The following is an 18,482-nucleotide window of genomic DNA, read 5'->3' as shown; positions in this document are numbered from 1 at the left end:
TTCTGTTATGTATTTTTTATATATTTTTATATATGTTTACTAAATTTGTTAGATATAAAGATTAGCTATTAAGCTAAATAAATTAATAAAATAAAATAAAATAATAATGCAATGTATGTAGGCTTTTCCCCCCCCCCCTCCCCGTAGAGCTAAGTAAGTTTTTTCGAGAAATGAAAAAGAGATGCTTAAGCCGCTTTAGTAATGTCTTAGGTAATTAGTTTTACAAACACGGAACAGTTTTCTATAATAGTAAAAGAGCAACCGTATAACGAGGTGTTGTATTATATATACAACAATAATATTTTTGACCATTCTTATAAACTATACTAACAAAGTGTTTATAGATTTCTTCTACAGTATATATTGACGGTGCGTGTTGCATATTTCATACCATGTTTTTTATTAATACAGTTGAACCTCAGTTTATGAGCATAATTTGTTGTGTAAAACACTCTTTTTTTCAGAATAAATAATGTAATGTGTTCCAAAACCCAAAAATATTAATATAAAAATTAATTCAAAATACTCCTATATTTTTTATTATTTAAATTTATTTTAAAATAATTTCATGTATATCTGAATCACTAATAGCTAAATACAATATTTTATTTCTGTACAATTTTAACTAGAAACCTATCCAATGACGTTTTGCATTGCCTTTTAATAAATTCATGGCTTCACGAAAATTTTCACTGTTTTCTTCATTTTACAGATATTCTTATTCTCATTTAAAGTGAGGGGTTTTTTAGCCCCTTTATTCCCCTCCTCAGACGAGATTTGTTCTTTAGCCTCATGTTATAGCTAGCGATGCAGATTTATAAATTATTCGGTGGTGAGCTAATGGACATGTTTCTCCGTCAACTTTTATATAAAAATTGTTCTCATTCACCACCAGCCTCATGTTCTACCCCAATGACAATTTCATCGACGCAATTAAGCTACAATTTTATCCAAGCAGAATTGAGGTGTGGAAATATTTTTTCACAAGTCTCCGGATGTTAGATTTGTTCCTTTGGTCACTACGAAGTATTTCTGTAATAGTGATTTAGTATAAAGCTTTTTAAGGTTGCTGATTTATGGGCTGGTGTATTTAAGTAGTGTTAGAAACTTGATTTTAATAAATTCGAATTCCTCCAGTAAATCGTCCTCGTGGTTTAGAGCATTATTTTTACATAACAAAATATTTGTATTTTGCAAAGCTTCCATTTGACACAGCATGCCTTGGAAAACCTGGATTTAGAAAGGGCATGGAGAGTCTAAAAAGTTCGGGAACTATTAGGTGAAGCCAAATTATTTTTTGAAATCATTTGCTTTGTTAATAAATTGCCTATTGATGTTACTCACAATGTGCTCAACCCTTCTAGTAACTGTTCTCATCAAAATCTTGATAGATCTTCTTAATACTGCAACAATTATACACGACTTTATTATTTACTATCGGTAAACAGCATAATTTTATTTGTTAATAAATAAGCTACTCGTAAACTGACTTTGAGTGACAAAATGTTTTTTAAAGGTATGCCTTCACTACAAAAAAATCATTAACTGTCAAGAAGAATCATCAAAGATAAAGTCACGCAATACGTACTGCTCGTATTGCAAGACATTGCTCGTTTATCAGGGCCAAAATAATTTAAATAAAATCTCGAACTGCAAAACACTCGTAAATCGAGTTACTCGCAATCCGAGGTTTCACTGTATTATATTTATATTATTAAATAAATATTTTAAAAATATATTTCATGGTATACTGTGCTATCATATTTTTTCGAATGAGCTATATGCGCAATTAATTCTGAAGCGATCTCCATGTGGGCAATTTTTAGCTACGATTATTTTTGGGGTTTATCCAAACGTTGCGTTTCCGTCGACTGCGTTTTTCAGTTTTGGACGCAAATTTGCCAATTTCACGGAATTCCGACTGCTGTTAAAAGCCGCTTTCAAAGTCCAAGCACACACTATCTGGTATTCAAAAAATGAGCATTTAAATTGTGTCAAATATATGTTTGTTTCGCGAATAAAATTGACATACGTGCGTTGCGTTACAAAACGCAGCGCCCGCATTTAACGTCGAGTTTTAATCTAACACAAATATAACAAAAGCACAACGTATAATAAAGGAGGTTTATTTTGTCCGTAGGAAAAATGTATCTTTTCCGTCAACCGAGCCGTATTATATTATTTTTTAACGACATGAGATATTTTGAGGCTTTCACGTGAAATATCATACTGCCTTATCTCTTATAACGGCTTCATCTCGAAATATCATCTCGCTTTTGCGAATCAATCTCCCCCGCATCCGCAATTCTCTATACTGTGTGTAACGCGCGTGTATATCTAATAAATTCGCGGTACAGTCGACTGCCGATATTTCGTAAACTTTTTCATAGCACTAATCCCCTTCTAGAGGATTACTGATGTTTTCGTTGGGTCTGCTTTAGTTTACGTTCAATTCGAGTCATCCTTTTCGTAATAGGCTTACTAAAAACTTATCATCGTTGTTACGCTCGGCTGTTGGCTTATAAGCCACGGTTTATATTTTAGTTAAAGTAATGACACAAAGCTGTCATTAACATTGGTAAAATTGCCGACACTATAATTATTCATTTTTTATTATAATTGTCATTTTGGGTAGCATTACGCAATGTTTATTATGATTTTTTTACTACATAACCAGCAGACCTTAGATTTTTAAATTTAAAAAACATTATGTATATAAATCATTTAGTAAAGCGCTTGATATTTTATTTACAAATGACATATTATGTATAAACGTAGTGACAGCCCTGGCGCCGCTCAAAAAATGTTTTCGTCATTTTAGAACTCGCTATTCAAATTATCATATTTTTAATGTTTTTTCATAAATAACTCTATAAACCAAACACGGCTTGTAATATTTTTTCTTAGCACTAATAATCTTGCGAGAGAGAAAAATGTCTCGCGCAGCACTAGCGTCGTAACCGACAAAATACTATCGCGGCATTAGAAAGGTTAAATATAGAAATAAAAAATATTTGAATAGAAAATTAACACATATAAGTTATAACATAAGTTATTATTTTATTTAATCGAAATATTCATATACACATAGGGACGTCATTTCAGCTTTTTCTAGAGAGAGGGGGTGGCAAAAGTTGGCCAAACAGTGGACGTTTTTTAATCTTTCATGCATCTTTCTGGTCAAATTCAAATGGCCCTTTTGAAAATTCACGTCAAAATCAATAAAACCGTGCCGTAGCAGTGGAAACGCTCGGTTATCTAGTGTTCATTTTAAGACTTTTTATAACAATATTACGAAATATAATAACTGAAAATCGATTGAAGCACATCTAAACCGAATTTTGACCAATAGAAGACGCAAAAAATTCTCAGAAGTCAAAAATCTACGTCAAAAGCAATAAAATCGTGCCGTGGCCGTCGCACTAACGACGCACTAAAGACAAATTATATCTGCGTAACGTCACAGCGGTATGCAAAGCAATAGGAACACCGCATACGTTGTATGGAAGTATTCGTAAAAAATATTTTCTCAAATCACTTTGCTAATCCAAAATAAAGTTAAGAATTTAAACCTTTCAAGTATTATGGTAAAACAGTACAGAGTTAAGAAATATAGGTCGAGCTTCTTTAAAAAGTTATTTATTGATTTAAGTTGCGTTAAGTTTTATTTTAGTGTCGGCTTCATATCGTGTCTGTTCCTCGTAAAGGTATTGATCGATCATGTTTATGTATTGCATATGCGAGAGGTATATCACAGTACGAATCTATTCTGTGTATAATTTCACACAGCGAGTTTAATTCGTAGGCGAGAAGTATGTCAATGGATACACTGGTATTTTCGCCGAAATAAGCGTTGTCGAGATTTCTCGCGAGAATTCCCGCGCGCATAGTGTATTAACTAGAGCTTTCACTCGAAAGTTGCGCAACGAGAGACACGATAAGTCCATTTAAGTTGGTGCGGTTCAACAGGTTAAACGCCGCTCCAAGCGACCGTGTTTAATTATGCTAAAACTAGGTGTTCCATTTTGCTCCAGGATTATTCTTACGTTACGAGATGAGACATTTCGACATTGCATTTGACGGATGGCCTACATACGTGTTGCATGCGCGATACGAGTTTCGGTCCAGATTCGGCTTTTCCGGGATAATTTCCTAACAGGCCTTTTACCAATTCGTTTCTCGTTATAAAACCCTAAATACACTGTACAATTTTTTTTCATTTTTTTAATACAAATATAATTTAATTGGATTTATTGGATATATTTGTTCAGTTTTTAAAAAACATTTTTGGTTAAACAAAAATTAAAAAAATTACTTTTTTACATTTGTATGATTGATTATGATTGAACAAGATACATTGTATATGTTTAAAGCTGAGCATTTTTTATATTCTGATTATTAGGGATTATGAAAGTTGAAAATCGTTACTAAAAAATTCAATTACCAAATTAAAAATATTAATAATTTATAATATACATATAAATATCGGTGCTTCTTAAACTAATCTCTATTTGCGCTAATGCAGTCAGTTCGATATCCATGTTATCATTATAATTAAGAAATAGAAGACAAGTTTGGGCTTACGCCCCCTTACTATTAGCTCTTTGATTGATTGATGAATGTAAAAATATAGTAATGATTTTAATTTCTATAAATTTGTTAAAAATATATAGGAGAGTTATGATAAGTATCCGTATCGTATGCTTTCAAGTTAGGGGCGTTAATCCAAACTTGCCATCTCTTTCTCAATTATTTTTTTATTTATTTATTAAAATTATAACCATCGTGACCCACAGGTAAACCCAATGCGTAACGATTAAATAATTATGAAATGGATAGCTCTCGAACTGACTGTGTTAACGCAAATATAGTATAGATAAAGTTGCCTCTTCTGCCAGAAAATCACAAAATATATATGAATTTTTTGGAAGTGAATGGATACATATAAATTACCATATATATATAGAGAGAGAAATATATTTGCTGCTGTCGGGTGGTGACGTTGAAAATTTAGTTCTTGGAAGTCTGAGAGTCTTCACTGGCATGTCAAGTTATATTATTGTCGGCTGTGATTCCGATTAAGCGACTTGTATTGCCTCGATGTGTTTATGCAATGCTCGCTGGACGATATGCTGATGTCTTGCGTGTCGATAGGCTCTCTGCTATATCTCCGTAGTAGCTCTCTTTGTGCGTCTTTCACTGCATTTGTGTCACATATTTTATAATGTTGGTAAGAGACAGCTCTGGCGAATCGCAGATAAGGATGTTTGCGGATCAAATGCATCGCAATTTGATTTTTTTGTGAATTTTGTAAAAGCATTTTGTGTCCAAAAAGGACACACTCACAAAATGCGTTTACGCTTTAAAATAGAAACGGTCCATATTGCTACTACGGTGCTCGGTAATCAAAGGCTATAAATACAATAGTATTTTGCGCAGAGTAGAATGTATTACACTAATCCTTTCCAAACAAAAGGTATTTTTGCAGTACATATGTGTTTCTCGGAATGGATGTGCTATATGATGCTACGTGTAATATTAATATTTAATAACTCAATTGTTTGGTCACGAGATCTCTCTTTCATTACTGTGAAAAATCTGGGTGTGGCCATATTTACAAGACTTGTTTCCGCTTGTTCGAAATTTTCGTTAAAATGACCTTTATATTATGAAAAATTATACAGGTGGTTGAAACCCTATTTACAAAAAAAGAATTTAATCTCTAGATACAGATGAAGAACATTAAATTTAATTTCCTATTAAAATCTTTATTTGTGTTAAAAAGAATATTAAAAACATATTATTTATATTTCGAAAAATTCCTTGCCAACAAATAAATATAATTCTTTACAGAAAATACTTCCTAAACTTTAATTAGGAGCAAAAATACTGCTTTGTTCTTAAAATATGCTTAAATTACTTATGGTAAAATGAATTTTTTATAACATATAATATTGGCATAAAAAAGCACAATTTTATATAAAGCAGCAACAAAAATATTTGGCATTCACACAGCAGAATAGGCATTAAAAATACCATTTGCTATGAAAATGATATTAACATTAATAATAGATTTTTGTAGCAATTCTCATACAAAAAAATATGTCCAGACCTTCGTGACATATGCAACAATTGAGATCGTTATGCACAGTTTATATTTCATGTGAATTTCTATGGGTGCGTTTGTGATTTAACTCTGGATTCTGAACATCAAACTAGAGCAGAGGATGCGAAGAGAGAAGCGGCAGTTTTTTTAATCTTCGACGATCTAAAATTAAAGCGTGAATATCGTGGTTTATTTTTAATTATACATAAAAACATAATATCCTGTAAATGGTTCCTATTTATATAATTATATATACTACATGCAAATGTCTGGTTATTGATAGAAATTCAAGTGATCTGAAATTTCCTTAAAATCAAAGCTTATTGACAAACACTTTATTTTTTAAATATTCTCACAAAAATAAATCATCATCAAAACTGTACAAATTATATTATTTTCTGGATACGACCAAAAGTGATAAATCCATTTTTGTGAAAACATTCAATGAAAATAACACATTTTTTTTCTGAGTGAGAACAATAGAGCGTCCATGTTTTAAATCAAATTTATTGCTATTTAAAGTTATTTTGTTCATTTTTAAAATAAAAATAAAAAAATATATAACCGAAAAAAAGTTACATAATTTTTAAATTGTGAAGTATTTTTTGCCCCATCCAAATTTGTGATAAACATCTTTGTGATAATTTCAGGCATGAGAATTTTGGTGATGCTGCTGCTGGATACTCTGCCGATGTTAGGAAACGTTCTGCTGCTGTGTTTCTTCGTGTTTTTCATTTTCGGCATCGTCGGCGTACAACTTTGGGAAGGTATTCTAAGGCAGCGGTGCGAACTCCAACTACCCCAGAACGTTATGCGACCAAAGTGAGTGTTTGCTCTTTTTCTCCTCATACGCCACATTCATATACGTAAAGTCGACTTTTAGGGGCGACGATGGAAACGGTGAGTATTTTACGCGCGGTGCCAGTATAATCGATTATTTTATTTTCTAAGACTACGACGTAGCAGATAAGTTACACATATCGACTAGGCCCGTTTTATAGTCGTCGAATAATAGATATGTCGCGATCGATCTCTCCGGTTCTTCGAACGCTCTTTATTTGAGTTGCAAAATAATTTAATTTAGAAAACTTATTTGTAACCAAGTAGTCTATTTCGATTACGACTTAGTCTTTAAAGACTATTACATTACTACGAAAAATATTAACGAAACTCAAAACGATCATTATTGCTATTAAACTTGCGCAAGGTTTCTATAGTTAAATTACAAACGTCTACAAAAAACTACAGTCCTTTTAAACTCATAGATTGACCCATAGGTTGAGAATACTAAAGGCAGACTCAACAAGTAGAATTTTATTTTATTTTATAATACAATTCTTAAAACCTCTAAGTGTAACGTAGTAAAAATTTAAATACTCACTGCTATTATCTCGAAAAATTTGTTGAGTTAGCCATTAATATTTTCAACGCCTTATATAGTGCGTTTTTTTTTTGTATGTTTATATATTATACCAAAATCTTTACCAACATATATCCAGAGTTATAAATGAAGCTATTATATCTTAGCATCTTTGGGTGTCATTAGCCGATCAATATATCTGGTCTTCCTATCAGAGTGCATTGTCGGTTTTTTATCTCTAAGATACCAAAAATAAGGTCTGGTAAAATTAGCGCCAGCATTTGATCTCTAGCAATTTTCTGCCGCGTCAATTGATCGTGTAATGTATAGCCTACAATTGCTCGTTAGTATAATTTATCACCTAAAAACAAAGAGGTGTGCTTGGGCAAATCAAAAAATCTTAAGTTTCCGCCTTAACCCTTTGATTAGTGATTTATTTTATTTTTTTCTTAATTTTTTTTTAATTTCCTAATTTTATTTTATTGATATATATTGATAAAAGTGGGAAGTAAATTAAAAAGATTTTTAAAAAATGTTGAGAGATGCTTTTATGATTTGACGAAACACATATTATTGCTTCTAGGCAGTAAAATATTCTAGCGATCAATTGTAGGCTACAAATTATTTATTGCGTACGGTCCACCCTAAGCTACGACTCCTACCAGTTCGCAGTGAGGTTCCGAATCCTTGCTTTCTGAAGTTGTCACAAGACAACGAGTGAAACGAGGGATAGAACTATAGGTTTATCGAGAAAGAACCGGAGGCGTCGATCGCGCCGACACCCCTAACACGACAAGACAAAACCACAATAACAAAAATACCAACCCATCGATCACGCGTCCCTCGTTGTTTATTTTGGGCTGCTCCCTGTTTATATTTGTATGTTGCAGAGATCTGGGGAAACATTACCGAGTTCGCGTCCGAGTCAACTCGTAAGCCTCCCCGTCATTCGTCCGTCTGTCTCTGTCCCTTGTTCTTCTTCTTCTTGTTCTTACGCTGTCCGATCTAACTACCGATCCGCCCTAGCACGACTCCTTCTGACCGATGATAACACAATGCGTTAGATATGTGTCGTAAAACTGTTGGAGTTTGCATTTCCCCCGTGAGAGTCCGTTTCCCGTTTGCTCTCAATCTCACACTAACGTCAGACTGACGACACTCACGCGTGCAGACTCCAAGCCATGTGGTAGAATATGTGATGTGAACATCTTCCTCAGTAGACAACTCTGATCGTATTGAATGACTAGACGAATCGATGTGTCTTCTTTACCGTTTCACCGCTTGGTTACTTCATTACGTTTATTTTTCATCTCGCATCGACACTCTCTCTACCGACTACTTACTATATAAATATACTACTACCTATACATAACACCGTGCAATTTTAGCATCTCTTTCGAATGGCGAACACGCGACGATCTAGCGACCCTGAGAATGAGCGACAGTATATAACAGTAGTTGGAGCTATGTTTGCTGATCGACGTCGATTCTAATCGCGTCGCGGCGAGGATAGCGATTGCGTGTTTTTAGGATAAACTATATAGTCTTACTTGTGTATGCCTGTGCTTGTTAGACGATTAACATACGTGCATGGACTTTTCGGATTATCTCGACGTGTTGTTTTCTTTTTTAACATATTTTTTTATCTACAGTGTGCGTTCGTATTTTATATTAACGAGGGATTAAATCTGCGAATTTTTTTTCGGAAATAATAATAATTCTTCCGCATTATGTGTGGATCTGGAATAATTGTACATACAGTATGAGTACATAAATAATATACACTCAAAACATGAATGGAAAAAATTAAATGTGTACTGAAAAAAGGATATTACGAAACTCAAAGGACGTCGACCTAAACGACATATTATGGTGTGAAATTTTTCACTGAAAATTCGACTATGAAAATATTTCCTATGTAGTTGTTGAACTCGAGAGACGTAATGGAAACAAAATACTCCCTAAAAGTACGAAATATTTTTTATATTGATCTGAAACGATTAATAACATTTTTTTAATGACAGTCTTTAAATGTTTTTCATTAAATAATCACCTTAACATGTTGCGTTAAGCAGTAACCGTCATTCCTAAGCCCGAGCATTGTCGAAATATACATTCAGGCTTGCTAGACTCTTTCGAATGTCTTTAACATTTATTTTTCAAAAAAAATCAATATAGTCAATCTTTAGATATATCTAAAGAATAAGTATTTTTTGTTATGAGTGAATATTACTGGTTTTATATAACAAAAAACCTGGTTTCAAACTTATTATTTGTATTGCATTGACATATTTCAGTAGCACATAATCACCAGCACGTCGTTGTTCAGTTTTTTCAGCAGTTGCATTGCTACGTATTACAGTAGCATGTAATCGTATTTAATAAATATATGTTAAAAGTTAAAAATACCTAAATTTACCTACAAATGAAAGCCAAAATAACATATGCAAATGCCACGTCGCTACTGTTCACCCTTTAAGAGGAGTGTTTGTGACAGATAAACAGACACGTGTATTTTGTGTTTTTTTATATTATTGGTGGCTATAAGGCTTTGAATCTAAAAAGAAGTACTGTGAATCTTTATATATTTTTAATTTAAATAAAAGGTATTTTAGTTTTGCATATTGCGTTAATGACTGTGACAAAAAATAGTGCAAAGAATAGGATCACACAAACGCCCTCGTTACGGCTAGAAAAAAGGGTCACATAAATAACACGCAAAAATATTTCTTTGTTGCAAAACGGTCACGGGAAACAATATATCACCGGAAGATGTCCATCAAGCAAATGTAACTATTTCGATAGGATTTTTAACTCTCTGATGAGTTTATTGTTTCGATAGCAATTTTTAAATATTTCTCAGAATATTATTATAGCCCTCTGTGTATTGAAGGAATAAAAAAACAATGCAGTTCTTCCAAATTTATTTAAATAAGTGCTTTATTTTGACGCACTCAAATTTTGCCTTTAGAAATTTTATACCATCCTATTTTTTAATATAAACACTGTATTTTATAAATTACGTGATTTAAATCGATTAAACATAACTTAAAGCTTTTGCGCCCGACTTTTTTCAATGCATTGTACAAGTTCTGTTTAAAAACTGTTTTATTTTTTAATATACTGCATTTTTTGTAAATAAAAGCAGGCAAATAGTACGCTATTATTAATAAATATTTAACATATCCTTAAATGCAAATGACGATTAAAGCTTAACGCCACAAAATATTGTATATTTAAAAATAAATTACTTTGAATTATTAATATTATTATTTACTTCACCAATTCGACATCTTTATATGTCCTTTGAGCAGATATATTGTAGATTTGTAATTCGCTTTTGCGTATCCTTGATAAAAATAGGCAAATCGTCTGATGTGCGTACAATGGCCGTAAAGGTCGAGGGGAGTCGCCAGATACAATAATTTACGGACGGAAACTTATTATATCTCCGTCGTATAAATATCGGCGGTGAAAAAGAAAAACGAAATAGAAAAGTTTTCGGGACATGCGACATATTGTCGAACGTTTTCGCTTCGGGGTATTTTAATTGGCGAGAGGATATCTCGGCGAAAAGAAAACCCGGAAAGCAGTACGTTGCTCAGCTACTTAAAAAATGTAAGGGGCAGAAACAAATTAACCGCTCACCTTGCGACCTTTTTGCTGCGAGAAGAAAACAAACGTCTCCGAGTTCGACATCTCCTCGCAAATTACTCTCGTTTCTGTGCCGCTGAACTTACCTAACGAGGACAAAAAACAAAGTATACACAAAGGTAGAGTTTTTAATTACATTACATGAGAGTCGACATTCAATTAGTTGAAATCTTAATTTCAATATGCATCGGATTAGACAACCGCATTCAAGCATAGAGGATACGAAAAAACTAGTCGAATCAAAGAAACGATAATGAGGAATTGGACTAACAGAAACACTGCACTAACATAAACACCTCATGGTCCGAATCGATAATATCACAAAAATACTTATTGTTGTTATATTTTTTTAAAACAGAAATGACAATAACACTTTATTCTTCGATATCAATGAAAATAAATAAATTAATTTTTAATGCTTGTTATATATAATATATAAGTATATTTTTTTTAATTCACGTATATATTTTGTTAAACTTTTTCCACGCAGCATTCAGTTTCAGTTTTTGCTCCCTTTGTCTTTGAGATCTAGAGAAAAATCTTTATAAATGTTTGTTACAATTAAAATATACATTTTCACTGTTTAAAAACGATAAAGTTATGATGATAAAGATCTATAACAGGCATGGCGAACCTAGGGCACGCGTGCCCGAGGTGGCACGTTTGAGAATTTGGATTGCACGCGAACGATTTCTAAGTTCAAAAATATTTTTTTAATTTTTAAATTTAAGAAATTAAAATTATGATTAAATAATCTGTGAATTATTATTTATTTCATTTTATTAATTATCAAATGTTTTCTAAGATAAGCGACAATCGTTTTAAAAAAAAAAATGTTTCTATCTTGGTAATTTTTTTACTCCTTGGGCACGCTACACATTCGAGGAACAATATTTGGGAATTTTTGGCACGCGAACCCAAAAAGGTTCGCCATGCCTGATCTATAATATATAATCAAAATAAATATTTAAACAATTTTTTCTGATCGTATTATAAATAATAAAAAACGAATAAAAGTAGCAATGTTTGAATTATCGCTATATACACATTTTAATATAGACTCACACACGCACCCATACGCAAAAAGCGTATGGGTACGTGTATGATGGGCAGCCACAGAATAAAGAATATACAAAAGCGGCGTTCGCGGTAAAAAACAAACTCTGTGCAAGTCATAACCATGTCCACAGAACTGCGATATATTTTGGATAATGAACATACAGTACACCTCCCAATAACACGCGTGTAGTTGGGGGACTATAAAATACTCATCTTTTTTTTGTAATATATACGTACGAATCAGGCGCGTGTGGTGAGATATCCTCCCTTTTGCTTGCCCGCCCAAACAGCACATTCCTAATTTACCGTGTTATTGGGGGGTTTACTGTATATGCATTATCCAAAATATATCGCAGTTCTGTGGACATGTTTATGACTTGCACAGAGTTTATTTTTTACCGCAAACGCCGCTTCTGTATATTCTTTATTCTGTGGCTGCCCATCATATGCTGCATATAGTGTGGAAAGGGTTAAATATGATACATTGATTCACATGGAATCAATTTATTTAGGATAACATTTATGTAACAATTGCATTTTAAGACTTTGATATCAAAAACTGGAGCGATAAAATAAATGTGTCATTGAAAACTATTAAATCGAATATTTACTTTAAATAACATAAAAGTTGAGATTGTTCAATCCGGACCACTGTGCGCTTCTAAGCTTCGAACTAACGAAACACACTAACCGCTATGAAGCGACTAATAGCAAGCGGATACGGCTACCTTGGCTAAAATCTCACTTTAAATCAGAAAAGATACTTAAGAATAGATTTTTTGCAGAAAAGTTTCGGGCGCCTGCGTAAACAACTGCAGTGGAGTTTACGACGGTATTAGAGGTACCAGAAGGTATGAAACACTAACGAGCAGTCTTACTAACACGCTTGCAGGATCGTTATCTTATTACAGTCCGAACTTATAACCCGAGAGACTACGGTAAATTCTCGCGACAGAATCGAATTCTATCGATATACATAAACATCGTTTCGAGCAGCAGGAATCGTTTGTTAATTGAAATTATATTTTAAATAATTAATAAACAGACGTTTCCTACTGCTAGATGTCTGAAGTATTGTTGCGCGCGCGCTGTTAACGCCTCTTTAGTCAACCGCTTTCCGCTCGCTCCGGTCGCATTTCGAATGATCCCGTGTTTGGTTCCAGCATATCGTTCTACTACGAGTTCTCCAAAGAGCAAGACTACATCTGCACCACGGCCGAAGACTCGGGGATGCACTCGTGCTCCGACTTTCCTCCTTACCGATACGGTTCTTTAGCGTGCAACGCCTCAGCAGTGCCTTTCTCCAACAATGTTCCCACCAACGCGTCTTGCGTCAATTGGAACCAGTACTACACCAACTGCACGCAGAGAGGCTCCAACCCCTTTCAGGGCACCATCTCATTCGACAACATCGGCCTAGCCTGGGTCGCCATTTTCCTGGTGAGTCTCGCCTTCTCAAACTAAACAACGTAAACGACTGCTCATCGACGTTTCGTTTTCAGGTTATATCGCTGGAGGGTTGGACGGACATCATGTACTACGTTCAAGACGCTCACAGCTTCTGGGACTGGATTTATTTCGTGCTTTTGATCGTTGTGAGTACTATTTTTTTATTAATAGATAAAGTAAAATCACCGGTAGTTGACACCTCACTAATAATCGATACGATCAGTTTAACTTTTATATTATTTGTCACATTTTCACTCTGTAAACACATGTCAGATTTTTTTAAAGAAAAACTGATTTATTGTAAAAACACTTTTATTATTTATTTACAATAAATATGACCACTGTGACTTGACAGTTTTCAGAGAATTTTTGACTTCTGAGAAGTGATAATTGTTTTTGCGCCCTCCTATTGACCAAAATTCAGTTTGAATATACTTTGACCAACACTTTTATATCAGAAGTCCGTAATAATATCGGTAAGGGTAGCTATCATATTTTTAAAACAGTGCATACAAATGCGATGACTGTCTGTATATCTTCTTCCGCATATTTTCGAGAAATAAGTTGGCTTAGTTTGTATTTTGGACTTAAGAACTAATTATAGCTTTAGAACTTTCATTAGGTCAAGTTGGATTTGGTTACTTAATGTACGTTAGGTTTGGGTTTGAACAGCAAAATAACGTTTCGCAACTGTCGAATTGAATTTTATAAACATTATATAGCACCTTATAATTTTATTATCTTGCGCAATAGTCTAGTGAAATATCCAAGTGCAGACAAACTGAGAAGCAATATGCGAGATATGATATTTGTCTGTACTTCTCCCGCTTTTGGTTAAATTTGGGTTTGAACAGTAAATGGATATTTCGCAACTTCCAAATTCAGTTTCATGGACATCTTAGAGCAGCATATTAGCGTATATTAGTTCAATTATATTTTCGCTAGTAGAAATATATATCCACTGGTGAAAATGTATTTGGACATATTCATTATTACATTTATACATAGCATTTAACAAGAAACTGAGCATTTTTTCATAAATTTTTAATAAGAGAAAAAAAATTAGGTCTTCGGCCATGACTCACTGACTTTTTTAGTACTGCAAAGCATCATTGTAGATCATATATTTCTTGACCAGTCAAAAGTCGTTCTATTTAAAATTCACACTTTCTAGTATTACTTCAGGTTTTTGCTTATTATATTTGATACAAAAGTAATAAAAATATATATTTTCCACAATATTTGCCACTATTTCGAACATAATAGAGTGCTATAGTACATTCCTAATCATTTGAAAAAAAATATAAAATAAAAATTGGCTGGTTATATAACACAATCAATAAATAAATTGCTTAAAAAAATTGTACTACGGTATCCAAAATGTGCGAGCTATTGAAATATTTTACTGTTATGCACAAAAATTTAGAACTTAACAATCACTACAATGTATTTCACTTTAGTATTTTATAAATATTTTTAATATAGCGACTAACATTATCACCTTTTATTTACGCATACTTTTATTTTATATAGGTAATAAATAAATCTTGTACATGATCTGATTTCATGAAAAGTGTCAATTGCTGGGGCTTTACCTTCACTAGAATTATAGTAAATAAGTATATATAAACAAAAATCACCTTATAATTTTTCAGATCGGTTCGTTTTTTATGATTAACTTGTGCCTGGTCGTGATAGCTACTCAATTCTCGGAGACCAAGAAGCGCGAGATGGAGCGGATGCGCCAGGAGAGGGCCAGGTTCAACTCGACGTCCACCCTGGCCTCGTCCACTAACAACAGCGAGCCGGCGACGTGCTACGCCGAGATTGTCAAGTACATAGCCCACCTGTGGAGGCGGTTCAAGAGGAGGCTCGTCAAGAAAATCAGGTGACTGTCTATCCGCTCGGTCAATATTTACCGGTGGAGCCGGGCTTTGTTCTCGCCGGGATTCGCAGAGGCTTTGCGGCGTCGAGTGCTTGCTCTCCCGTCGTTGCGTTTCTTTCGCTCGGGTCTCCTAAAAATAAGCCGCGATTTGCGGATCATTTTCGTTCAATCTAGTTGCACCGCTTGCGCCGAACGAGCAGCTTCGATTTTTTTTCTAAACGACTGAACATAACCCCACGCATGCTTCGCTTCTTTGACTTTGCGTTTCGTTCGTTCGTTCACTGGCTGTACACTGTTTTATTTTTGAGTTCTCCTCACGTCAGTCGGCTCTTTCCTGTTCTAAATAGGTTGTACAAATACAGGCGAGAGCAGCAAAAGGAGGCGCACTTCGGAGAGACTCTAGCGCTGAGCGGGAAACCGAGGCAGCACCATCCGTGCTGTCCCAGGTTCAAACTGGTAAGCTTCCCTCGAAGGTCGGGTCTCCGTTCAGACGCCGCAGACGCTAAACCTTGTCGTCGTTCGCAGCAACAGGCCCTACAGCCGTCGGTCGAGATCGAAGGGGTCGAAGCGCCGCCGTCGCCTCGTCCGCTGCTGAGGGCCGTGTCCGTCTGCACCGCCGAGAACGACGTGAGTCGAGTTTCGTTCCGTCCGCCATCCGCTCCTTCGCGACTCGTTTATAAATCGACGTCAGTTTTTTTCGCAGAACGCCTCGGGCCTCTCGCTGCTCTCCCCGCCGTCTATGGGCAGGCGAAGATCTTCGGTCATGTTCAGCGACTCGGTGGTGCTGCACGGGGCCGAGTGCTCTCCCGGGACGGGGACTGCGTCGACGCCCGTCGGAGAGAGGAACGTGTGCTCCAGCGAGAAAACGACGCAGACAGGTGAGCGCAAACAAAACGCGTTTTTCGAAAGGGGAGGAAATCTTCAAAAGACACCACCAATCGTGGAATTATAAGATTTTTACCCACTTAAACTCGCACCTCATCTTTGACTGACCCCATGTAGCTACTTTTACGCATCACTTTAAATAATAACCATTTATCGCAACGATGAATGTTGCCTTCTGCCCCGCTCTTCTTTTCTATTTTTATCGTGAATGCTATCGACATTAGCCACGCCTGTTCATCCCTCAGCATGGATGAGACCATATTTCCTCGTCGTTGAGCGCTTCTTTTAATATGGACCTTTCGTGTGTCCATAATAAGCATCTAAACACGGCTGACGGCTTACTTACAGTGCTGACATTCGATTGTTTCATGTTGCATATTCTAAAGTCCTGTGAGCACTTGGATCAGATGTTAATTGGTCTCGCCGTGTTCCCTCTCTCAAGTTCCCGATGAGTCCATTGACTATAGCATCTACGGTGGAGCGGCTGGGGCGAAGCTCGTACTGCCACGGTGACAACCCTCTCTCTTCGTTCTCCAATTATCGCTCGCTATAGGCGTTGTAAAATAAGCCTTTCCAGTGACTTACAAAGATCTCCTCACACCGGTCGAAACCCTGTCGATAATAATAGGTGTCGTTGCGACTTAAATGTGGTATATTATTTGGAGTCACAGGAGACGGCAACGTTTGGCAAAGCGATTCGGCGCCAACGCAGACGGACGCCGATCTCGCTCTCGGAGACGCGGCCATGACCTGCCAGGAGCTACTGGCGCTCTCTGGGGCTCTCTCGGCCGCGCTGCCCACGGGTCAGATGGCTCTGGACTCTTTCTTTGACTCGCTGACCAAGGGCATCACGAAGAGGAGCACCGCACCCGTGACGCGCGAGCCTCAGATCGCCTCGCCGTCGCACCAGTTCACCGACGCGGATGACTTTTCTTGCTGCGGTGACATGCAGCAGGCGGAGGCGGGCCTCGCCTACAAGAAAGACCGCAAGAAGCGATCGGCGTGTTTCAGAGTGGCGATAGGAACGTACAGAGCGATCCGTTCGTTCTTCGCCTGCGTTCGAAGATGGGTGAAAGCCATGGTGGAACACAAGTACTTTCAACAGGGTATATTGCTCGCCATCCTCATCAACACGCTGTCGATGGGGATCGAATATCACAATCAGCCCGAGGAATTGACCGTAATAGTAGAAATAAGTAATATCGTATTCTCCGCCATATTCGCCGTCGAGATGCTGCTCAAAGTGGTGGCCGAGGGACCTTTCGGCTACGTCTCCAACGGCTTCAACGTCTTCGACGGAATCATCGTGGTGCTAAGGTACTCCCGCTGATTTTCGTCGATTGTTGACGTTTTTACATGAATCTGTTATGAATATCCAGCGCGTTCGAGCTCACTCAGACGTTCACGGGCGACAGAGAGCAGGCCGGAAGCTCCGGCCTCTCCGTTCTGAGAACCTTCCGACTTCTGAGGATACTGAAGCTCGTGCGGTTTATGCCCAACCTGCGCCGGCAGCTGTTCGTGATGCTGAGGACCATGGACAACGTCGCAGTCTTCTTTTCGCTTTTAGTTTTGTTCATTTTCATCTTCAGGTCTGTATTCGCCTAGGCGATTTTATAATCGATAAATGAAATATATATATTACACGATATTATACTTAGCTAGGAAACGTCGCGTTAACCCTATTCTCTATTGTGCTGAAAAATCACGCGACGCGGTGATGCCAACTCAGTTTTGAATCGAATTATGTAGATGAAATATTTAAGTTCGTTAAGAAATTGCAAGAATATAAAAAATAGACACGATGTAAACTCGGTTGACAGCACGTTACGGCGCGGGTTGAATTCGGGATGCGTTCGTTGTCGACGGGATTGACGACGCGACACCGTTAAAAATCTACCGTTTAAAACCGTACCGATTAAACACGCCCTATGTTAAATTGCAACATGCAAACCTCTCTATTTGTTTATTTCGTATTTCGTTGTCTTTACTCACTCTGCCTAGTAGCGATTTACTTTTTTGTTTGGTTTTGTTTAATCGTTAACACTTTTGCGATTTGTTTTTGTGTCCCCTTTCACACTCCTGCG

The 18,482-nt window shown here is 36.1% G+C and overlaps 1 protein-coding gene and 1 long non-coding RNA gene across 9 annotated transcripts in view; both read left to right on the top strand.

The window, feature by feature from the left end:
- The window catches only part of LOC148231410 (uncharacterized), a 302,215-nt gene that overhangs the window by 126,630 nt on the left and 157,103 nt on the right, over positions 1 to 18,482 (top strand). The window lies entirely within an intron of this gene.
- The window catches only part of LOC148231421 (voltage-dependent T-type calcium channel subunit alpha-1G-like), a 151,041-nt gene that overhangs the window by 119,096 nt on the left and 13,463 nt on the right, over positions 1 to 18,482 (top strand). For 3 of the 8 annotated variants that reach the window (XM_088195307.1, XM_088195305.1, XM_088195308.1), the window contains exons 5-15: positions 6,757 to 6,928; positions 8,357 to 8,398; positions 12,965 to 13,030; positions 13,343 to 13,619; positions 13,682 to 13,774; positions 15,284 to 15,516; positions 15,861 to 15,969; positions 16,039 to 16,140; positions 16,205 to 16,391; positions 17,070 to 17,715; positions 17,778 to 17,987. In XM_088195307.1, the coding sequence (XP_088051433.1) occupies positions 6,757 to 6,928; positions 8,357 to 8,398; positions 12,965 to 13,030; positions 13,343 to 13,619; positions 13,682 to 13,774; positions 15,284 to 15,516; positions 15,861 to 15,969; positions 16,039 to 16,140; positions 16,205 to 16,391; positions 17,070 to 17,715; positions 17,778 to 17,987 (2,137 nt within the window). The remainder of the gene's footprint in view (positions 1 to 6,756; positions 6,929 to 8,356; positions 8,399 to 12,964; positions 13,031 to 13,342; positions 13,620 to 13,681; positions 13,775 to 15,283; positions 15,517 to 15,860; positions 15,970 to 16,038; positions 16,141 to 16,204; positions 16,392 to 17,069; positions 17,716 to 17,777; positions 17,988 to 18,482) is intronic. The other 5 variants (XM_088195313.1, XM_088195311.1, XM_088195309.1 and 2 more) reach the window with 4 other exon arrangements.

This window comes from Plectrocnemia conspersa, unplaced genomic scaffold (assembly GCF_051122295.1).
Source record: "Plectrocnemia conspersa isolate PC_06_02 unplaced genomic scaffold, ASM5112229v1 ptg000010l, whole genome shotgun sequence".
Classification (NCBI taxonomy): Eukaryota; Metazoa; Arthropoda; class Insecta; order Trichoptera; family Polycentropodidae; genus Plectrocnemia; species Plectrocnemia conspersa.
Note: the sequence above shows the minus strand (reverse complement) of the source record. Positions and strands in the feature narration are given on the sequence as shown.